This window comes from Vigna angularis, chromosome 8 (genome assembly GCF_016808095.1).
Source record: "Vigna angularis cultivar LongXiaoDou No.4 chromosome 8, ASM1680809v1, whole genome shotgun sequence".
Lineage (NCBI taxonomy): Eukaryota > Viridiplantae > Streptophyta > Magnoliopsida > Fabales > Fabaceae > Vigna > Vigna angularis.
In genome coordinates, this window is record NC_068977.1 from 21537062 (window position 1) to 21546771 (window position 9710).

General features: G+C 34.9%; 2 protein-coding genes across 4 annotated transcripts; one reads left to right on the top strand and one right to left on the bottom strand.

The window, feature by feature from the left end:
* Nucleotides 1-4927: 4927 nt before the first annotated feature.
* Nucleotides 4928-7590, top strand: LOC108345391 (UPF0481 protein At3g47200). 3 transcript variants are annotated; one of them, XM_017583990.2, is made up of 2 exons: nt 4928-5002; nt 5312-6823. In XM_017583990.2, the coding sequence occupies exon 2, from the start codon at nt 5327-5329 to the stop codon at nt 6692-6694; it is 1368 nt and encodes a 455-aa protein (XP_017439479.1). In that variant the 5' UTR covers nt 4928-5002; nt 5312-5326; the 3' UTR covers nt 6695-6823. The 3 variants fall into 3 exon arrangements, with proteins under 3 accessions (XP_017439479.1, XP_052722644.1, XP_052722645.1); XM_052866684.1 differs by having other exon boundaries at nt 4936-5002; nt 5308-6823; XM_052866685.1 differs by adding an exon at nt 7071-7590 and having other exon boundaries at nt 4938-6696.
* On the bottom strand, nt 7436-7799 carry LOC108345393 (uncharacterized). Its single transcript, XM_017583993.2, has one exon. The coding sequence runs from the start codon at nt 7790-7792 to the stop codon at nt 7436-7438; it is 357 nt and encodes a 118-aa protein (XP_017439482.2). The 5' UTR covers nt 7793-7799.
* Between the last annotated feature and the right edge of the window lie 1911 nt (nt 7800-9710).

Consider the following 9710-nt stretch of genomic DNA (forward strand, 5'->3'; position numbering starts at 1 on the left):
CCAAAGATATGGGAGCAATGTCCGTGGATTGTCGAACGAACTCACAATTGGTAGTGGGGTAGATAGATGAGAGTTTTCAAACTAAAGATGATCAGTTGCTCTAGTATCATCACAAAACTGGGGAATTAATCAAAAAATTCCAAGAAATAGAAGTAAAGCATGTACCCAAAACAGAAAACACTCGAGCAGATACCCTTTCGAAGCTAGCTAGTGGTAAAGAAAAGAGCCAATTATCCTCAATAATATGACAAATGTTGACGAAACTGACTATCGAGTGTGTATCAGTGTCTAAAGGGTCAAATCATGCAAATTAGAGAAAGGAGGCAAGGGATTTGATTAAAAAGCAGGAAGAAGGCCTACCCATCCAAACCCTAGAGGCAAAAAGATCGCTCAGTATCTTCTCATAGGGGGCGACCTTTACTAGAGAGGATTCTCGACCCTATTGTTGAAATGTGTTTCCTAGGAAGAAGATGAATATGTCATGAGAGAATTGCACGAGGGGGAATGTGGAATGCATATCGGGCAACGGACTCTTCGTACACGGGTTTTACATGCAGGGTACTTCTGGCCGACTGTGGAGAAGGATTGTAAAACTTTTGTTCAAAATTGTAGCACAAATTAGGAGCAGGAGAACAATCTCAATCTACCATCGGTAGAGTTGCACAACCTAGTGTCCCCTTGGCCTTTTGCGCAATGGGGAATGGATATCATAGGGCCTCTCCCGATCGGTCGCTCATAGAAGATATTCCTACTAGTGGCTATTGATATTTCACAAACTGCATAGAGGCAGGCCCTGGGCTATTATAACAGCCACAGAGGTCCAGAAGTTCAAATCATTTCCTAGTTTGGTGTACCACGAACGGTAATGATGGACAATGGTCGACAATTCATAGATAGAATGCTAGCAGACTTCTATACAAATTTGGGAATTAAGCATGTTAATAGCTCAGTTGAGCATCCTCAAACAAAATGGTCAGGTGGAGACAACCAATAAAATGATAATTTCTGAGTTAAAAGGGCGCTTGGGAAACGCCAAGGGTGCATAGGTTGACGAGCTACCAGAAGTTCTTTAGGGATATCGTTGCACGCCGCATGGGACACCCTTTAAGTTGACGTACAGAACTGATGCCATGTTACCAGTATAGGTTGGTCAACCAACACTTAGAAGAAGAATGAAAGATATGATTATAAATGAAGAGCAGTTAAGGGTGGTGTTGGATACCCTTTCAGAGAGAAAAGAGATTGCAATCGTTCGAGCAGAAGCTCAAAAGAGGCTAGTAGCTCCGATATAATCCTAAAGTAAAACCTAGGCAGTTCGCTGAAGGTGATTTAGTTTGGCTCAAAATTGAAGAAGCTCAAAAAATTGTGCTAAGGGAAAATTGGCTGCTAATTGGGAAGGCCCTTTCAGAGTCATAGAAAACTTGAAGAATGGTGCCTACCTCTTGGAACATCCAACTGGCAAGGTCGTGCCAAATACTTGGAATGTTGTACATCTCAAGTTTTACTTTAGTTAAAGCTTTCAATGTAATACGACAATAATCATTAATAGCATATGTTTTGATTCAATTTTCGAGCAGGCTATGTCAAAGATCTTCGACGCTCGGTGAGGAATGTTCTTTGTAAACTTTCACTATAGACTTCTTCGACCTAGTGATGTTCTAAGTGAACTCTTAGAGTTTCGACGCTCGATGAGGAACGTTCTTTTGAACTCTCACTAGAGACTTCTTCGATCTAGGGAACGTTCTAAGTGAACTCTTAGAGTCTCGACGCTCGGTGAGGAACGTTCTTTGTGCACTCTCACTATAGAATTCTTCGACCTAGGAAACTGTTAGATGTTAAGATGTGTGTTTCTGTTATTTGGGCTTAGTCTATTCTGTATTAAGGGCATTGGCCCGTATCTTACAATATAAATAAACTACCCTATGTGTAGGCTAAACACACAAGGGATATTTTCTCTCAATCTTCTCTATTTCTCACAAAAACTATCTAAGTGAACTCCTAGAGTGATGGAAGCTACTCCAAGATATGCAGAAGAAGCTCCAAAACTCAGAGAAGTGGCAGCGGATTGAGAGAATGCAGTGGAATTTCTGGTTGCACGGAAGGTGTTTGATAATATGCTGGAGGTGTTTGAGTGGTTGTGTTTGGTAGAGTTCTAGCTCAGTAGGCTTTCCAAAGGGGAAAGAAGCTAGAGGAGGTGCAAGATAACAATGCACAAGGTTGAACTTGAGAGTAAAAGCTGAAAATTGGCAGCATTTCCTTACTTCAAATCAAGTTGAGTTTACAAGTGATAAGCTCTCTTTTTATAGGCAAAGATGAGCTTGGAAATGTGCTATGAAAGCTACATCAGCCAACAAATGATAAACGTGCAGACTTCCAATGTGCAGTAGCTGTTTCCCATCCATGTGCTCCACATGTTCCTCATGAAAAAGGTGTTGACTTAAGGAAGCCACCCGGTTCCTTGTGTTCCACATTTTGCACATGTTAAATGTGTTTCTTCTTGACTAATTGATGATGAGCAGCAACAAAGCTTCTTGGTAGCATAGGTTTCCAAGTCTTTATTATTTGGCCTACAAAACAAGGTAAAGATATTTAGTTAAAGAATAACAAGCTAAGACTTAGAAAGAAAAGATTAAGTCCTTTATTCAACTTCCCTTTCTTGATCTTAGAGTAAAGTTGATACTTCTTTGGATGGGAAGTCCCTAAAGGGGTTGCCATCATAGAGTCTTGACTTTCACCCAAAATCGAGTTATCTAAACACTCAGCCTTTGTAATGGCTATTTGGCAAGTGTATAAAATTATACAAATAATAGAAGGGAAAGTTTAAATATTGGTTTCCCAAAAGATTCACATTTGTTTAGAAAAAATATGATTATTTATTGATTAAAGTTAAGAACTTGAAAATAATGAAAAGATTGATTTTTTAATAAGATAGATATAAAATTCTAGAAAACAATTAAATTGATGAAATTAACTATGCGGTAAAAACTTCACTAGGGTTGAATTTCATGCACCAATTCAATGTTAAAACACCAAAGAATATACCTAATTTAAGTCTGGCATTCACACCTCAAGTTAACAAGCCCTAATTCCTCGGTGACAAGTATAAACCTTGAAAATAAAAACCCTAATTCCTTAGGTGTTTATAGCATAGATTTGCATTAAGTCGGGATGTTTTAATGACTAACTGTTAAGTTTTACGTCTAAATGCAAATCAATTAATTGTTCTATCCTAATCAGAATTCTAAATTATTTTCCAATAATTTAAATATCACAAATATGCAATCATTAATCATGTACTTAAGAGTGAGAAGAATGCACAAGAGTATTAAAAAGAAGTATATTGAATAGCAGAAATCACAAAAGAGTGAAGATACGTTCTATTCAACCCTAATGAACAAGGGAGTTAGTTACCCCTAGACATTCTAAGCACTAAAAAAGAGATAGATGATGAAAAACATGGTGTTGATGTGTCTTTGTCGTCTCTTCCTTAGAGTTTAGTTCCCTATTCCCTAAAAGATTATTATCTAATTATGTGATGCTTTCTATTTAATGATTTGTTAAACATGGAGATTGTTCGACGAGCTATAGTTGTTGGGTGACTTGACCTTTCTCCCTTGGCTAATTAAGCTGACTCATTGGGGTGAATGGGCCCTGTGTCTGGAATTTGTACTTGAAAGACTTGAAATTGATAATCTTTGATATATATCTTTCATATTTTGATATATATTCCAACATATTTGATATATTCTTCAAATCTTATGAGATTTCCATTTATTTTACAAAATATTTTAAAATAAAATTCAAATACTTATCTTTGCAAAATTATTTAATAAAATCTTAATTATTCAAAAATATAATAGTAAAAGCACTAATAAAAGATAAAAACAAACAAAATAAAGAACATGATAATGATAATTATCAGCCCTCAATCTTCATCTCGGACTAGTCTATGTTGACCCTCTATTTAGATTGAGGATGACTCGTCATGACCTTCAACAAGGTACAACTTCATTCAACCTTTGGTTCAAGCCGACTAAGCTTGAACTTCAATTTAGGTAGATTCTATCGACCTTTGACTTGAGCTTACTGAGTTTGATCTTTCGTTTAGGCCAACTTTGCTTGATCTTCAAGTCAGAGTGACTTGACTTGACCTTTAACCCGTATTAAAGGTGTTTCCTAATTATATTGAATATAATTATAATTGTCATCTTCTATCATCTTTAAAATAATTTACTATTTTTTTTTGTTAGTTATACTTATTGAAAACTTTCTATTATAGTTTATTATTTATATTAACATTAGGGGACTAAGTAAATATAAAATATATGTAAAATTAGATTTAAATAAGTATAACTAACCACAAAATCTAATATAGATAATTTTCAAATGGAAATAGTAAATATAAAATATATGTAAAATTAGATTTAAATAAGTAATAAAATTTTTATGCTTTCATAATTTTTAAACCGACCACTCTAATGTTGTGCTAGATTTATTACATATGACAGGGTCAAAATGATTAATTGTTTGATTTATTACAAATTAGTTTAATTAATGTAACTTTTAAAACATTAACTAAACTACTTGACTGGGACAACCCTTTATAGTGAGCATAGTTTGGAGGCACAGCTTTCACAATACCAATTCCCGCTTTGTATCAGATTGTTCTTAAGCATGTTTCAATGCCTCTTAATAGTGTCAATCATTACAGATCATATGAAAAAAATGTTATATTAGATTTGTACTGGTTAAAGAATTTCTTCCTCAGCCCGGTTGCACTAATTATTATAGTCAACTATGACAGTTGGAAGAGACCAATTCCAAAGCAATCTTTTGATTTGTCCCACACGCTGTTGACTAGGTTAGAAGACTTAATTTAAAAGGGCTTGAGAACAATCTGAAAGAGTGATATATAATTTCAAAATCTCTACAGTGGACCAAGTTGTGCAGAAGTTAAAGTGAATTGCTGAAGATTATTCCTTAACAACTTCACCATCTGCAGGTTCCTTTCCCTTTCTCTATTATTTTCCCATTGCATACTGCATTTAATATTTAACAATCCTTTGAAATGGCATTAGTTTCATGTTTTTATTAGGAGTTTAACGTAGTAGTATGTGCTACGGTCTAACCATAACATATGTTATCATTTTACATGTTAATTTTGTTACAATGAGTTCGGTCAAAAGAATGAGAAGTGCTCATACAATCTAGTTTGAAATATTTGTGCTAAACCTTTTTATTGGAATAAATGATAGTTGATCGAACTTTAACTTCATGTTGTTGATCTGTAACTCTCACCATGTTAAGTTAGGGGGATAGTAAGGAAATGGAGGAACAATCAAAAAGTAATTCACAAAATCAAGCCAAGTATTTAGAGACAGAATTGACCAAGAAGCTTCAACAAGTGGTTGTAGAACTGTCTGACATTAATGAGCAATGCATTTACAAAGTACCAGAAAAATTTCGCCAAGGTAATCCCAAAGCCTATATTCCTCAAGTTGTTTCCATTGGCCCGTTTCACAGACAGTGCGAGTCTAATGGAGAGAACAACAATTCGAAGAAAATGGAAGAACTCAAATTGGAATATCTCCAGAGATTTCTAGATCGAAACAAGCAGATAACTATGAAGGATTTGTTTCAAGAACTGATTGAAAAGGAAAAGCGAATTCGAAGCTGTTATGCAGAACCTGTTAATTGCAACAGCAATGATTTCTTAACTATGATTCTAGTTGATGCTTGTTTTATAATTGAGCATTTTCTTAGATTCTATACAGGCTTGGCTTCGATTGAAAGAGACCCTTTGTCAAAATCATGGTTGGCAAATGATGTTATTCACGACCTGACACTACTTGAAAACCAGCTTCCTTTCTTTGTTCTTGAAGACATATTCAACTCTGCTAAGACTGGTATGGAAGTTGAGTTTCCCTTTAAGAATGTTAAATACATGGATGAATTCACTGGCCCTGTAACGGATTTTGATTCTCTCTCATTTCTTGGCATTACCTTTCAATATTTTCGGAAATACAATTATATGAACATAAATGAAAACGCAATTGAGAGTCCAAAACACTTCACTGATCTTCTAAGAACTTTCATGCAACCATCAAAAATTTGTCATGAAAATCTGAAAGGGGGATATATGGTTAAACATCTACCGAGCGCAAGCCAACTATCAGAGGTGGGTTTGATATTCAAGGCTAGTTCTAACAAATGCTTGTTTGACTTCAAATATCATCGTCTTAGGGGTGTAATGGAAATGCCATGCTTAACTATTGATGACAGAACTGAGATAAGGTTGAGGAATATATTGGCATTAGAGCAATGTCATTACGTTCTTTCACCCAATATTACTCAGTACTTATTCTTTCTGTATTTTCTTATCAAAACTGAGAAAGATGTGAACATACTAATTGATAAGAAAATTATAGTGAATTGGATGAGTGATGCAGGTGCTGTGGCTAAAATGTTTAACTATCTTTGCTCAAATGTTATTGTGTCATATATCAGTGAAGAGTATTGCTTGCTCTATGATGACTTGATTAAATTCCATGAAAATCCTCGCAACAAATACAAGGCTATCTTTTATCATGAGTACTTCAACACTCCATGGAAAAAGGCATCTACAACTGCAGCAGTTCTACTGCTTTTGCTTACTCTAATTCAAGCTATTTGTTCAGTCATCTCAGTATTTTGAAGGTAAGAAACTATGATACACTAAATCCTAAGTATACTGTTGTGATATTTCTTACGAGGACTCTTTTATTAGCAAATTGTATCTTTCTTACGACAAGGATTAAAATAACATGTGTCCATTTTCTGTCTCCTTTCTTCTCTTTCCAATGATTGTCATGGTAATTATTATGAGACATAAGCATAGAATAGAATTAACATGCTTAGAATTAGAAATAAACTCACTTGTATCTACTTTGTGTTTGCTTTGGCCTTTTAGTAATTCTTTTGTCACTTCAATTAATATAACACAGTACAAAATGGAATTAACACTATTAGTAGCACATTTTTATCTTCCACCAAACTCGTTAATCAAAGGATGACCATCCTCTATCACGCAGTTTACAACTTTCCGTACCTCCTATCAAAGCAAACCAACCTCGTATTAGGTTTGTACATGGTTTTCTCTTTTACCTTTACTTGTGGAGAAATTAAAGGTAGCAGCTTGAAGATCTTGGAAACTGAATACGTTTAACATGAAGGAAACAGAGTATCAGGTATTAGGAAAATTCGTGCTATGTTTCCTGGGGTAGATTTCTGCTACCAAAACATTTCCAGCATTTGATTTGAAGTTTTAGAGAAGGGTTAAAAGTATTAAAAATAGATGGAAACATAAAGCGTGAGACTATATCTAGAAACATAAAGTGGAAAAGATGGAAAGCTACCCTAGTTCTGCATCTTCATCTGCTATGAGAACATCAAATCCTTACTTCCAGGTCAGTAATGGACGAGATGTTTTAGCATGATTCACTATGTTACCATCGGAATCATAGATTATAACACCAGAGAAATCAGGGAGCTGACACTTCCCTCCCATGAGTATGTTCCTCTGCCAAAGGGAACCCTCTTCTTGTTGCTCACCGCAAGTGCCCATCACCTCTTCATTGTTGAATTCTATGACAGGTTCTTCTTCAAAGGCATAGCACGAGACCCACTTGCGCCATTTACGTGAATGAGAAGCACACATGAGCAATGCAATGGCACACACCATAAGGGTCATCACAGTGAAGCCAATATGTGAAATACTTGGTAGAGGGTGGATCATAACAAGTGGCCGAGCCATGGCAAAGTTAAATATGAAAGTGTGATGTTTGAAATATGAAGTTGGTATGAGAAGATGAGTACATACATCCATATATAAGGTCTTGTGCTTTGATTTTTAATTCTGAACTAGAAAATGTAGTTGGTTCTTTTGGGGTTTGTTAGCATTTGGTTTTTGAGGTTTTGGTATTTACTGAACTCGGGGAAGAGGTTTTGGTTTTTGAGTGTAACAGTTGAGATTTGTGTCAAGAATGTGCACAAAAAGTTTCCACTCAAAATGAAACTCTGGGGAGAAAATAAAGAAACAAGGATAACAACAGAAAATTAAGGTAAACAAAGTATTATGATTTTATTTAAGTTTTTATCTATCGTTTACTTTTGAGAAGCAATTTTTGTAATTTTCTACTGATAATAAAGTTAACTCCTTTATTTTCTTGAGAAATTATCTTATTAAATAAGATTCTATTAAATTTAAACTTTAAAACATTTCAGCCGTAATTATTACGTGAAATTGTTAATTTATTTCATAAATGATACATGTTTTGATTTTCTATTTCTATATCATACCGTATTTTACTACGAAAACAAGAAGATTTTTTTATCATCCTCAAACATGTCTTAATAATAATCGTATGGTATCTAACCCAATGTTAAACTCATACCGTTTGGGCCATTTCTTTAATTGAGTCAGTGCTAAAGGTAAGCATATGAGAAATATGAGAAAACTTCATTCCTCCACCACCACAAAGTGCTTTTAGCATCTCTCCATTTTTCTTTTTATCCTTCCTAATATTTAATGTGATCTTCCTAATATTTAATGTGATGGTTAAAAATTTTAACTTTCTCCAACTTCCAACCACTTCATTAATGGTTTCCACCAATATAGGAATGCTTTCTCACACTTCACCATTTTCACGCAAATCAAATTCCTCTTCTTTTCTTTCTCCTATAACTGTTCTTTAAAAATAAAACAAAATTAATTTAATTATAAATACATAATTGCTTAAAATATAATTATAATTAAAATACAGTTACTTAACTTTAAAAGTATCTAAAAATTAATTTACAAATCAATAAATTAATAAACTAAAAAGTAAAAAAATAAAATAAAGGTTAAACCCCTTTAGTAGCTCCTATTTATGTGGGTTTTCCCAATTAGATCCCTGTTTTATTAGATTCCCCAAATTAGTCTTAAAAAATGAAAATTTGAGTCAATTGAGTCTCTCTCGTTAAATTGACTTAACGGGGTTAAGTTTTTGATGAGTTGGGACGTTGACGTGACCTGTTTTTTAAACGTGGCTCTTTGGTTTCTCTGCCTCCTCCCTCACGCCCTCCCGCATCCTTGCATCGATGTCACCTACTCCGCTCCCAGCGGCTCCTCCAACCACCACTCCCAAGAGGTGGAGTTCATCTCCGGTGGCCTTTGGCAGCTGAAGGCGAGACCCCTCTAGTTGGAAAATGCAGACCCCTCCATCATCCGGAGCCTCCTCTACACTAACACAACGCTCTTCCTCACCATCCCCAACTACATGGTCTCTCAAATAAGGATTATGTCCATCCTAAAAAGAAAAAATAATCGAAGCATCAATACCTGTTGCATGTAGACTAGGACAAACATAAAATATATCAAAATCTGCCAAAATGTTGCACAAATCACCCAGTGACCTTTCCAAGTCCTATGTGAGTTCCTTCGTTAATTGGGAAAAGTTGTAACTTTATTTTTAAGGAAGTGAGCATTTCTCCATGATGAAATTTGATAGCCCCTCTATTTTCTGTAATAAAGGTATTTTTGTTCAGAAGTTCTGAGCACGTACTCATAGGTTCCTTAAACACAAAATGTCAATTCTCTTTATCATTCAACGACTCTTCACTGCATACTAAACAGTAAAATATTTAACTGTTAAACAAAATGAACAAGATAGTGACAACTGAACATTTCT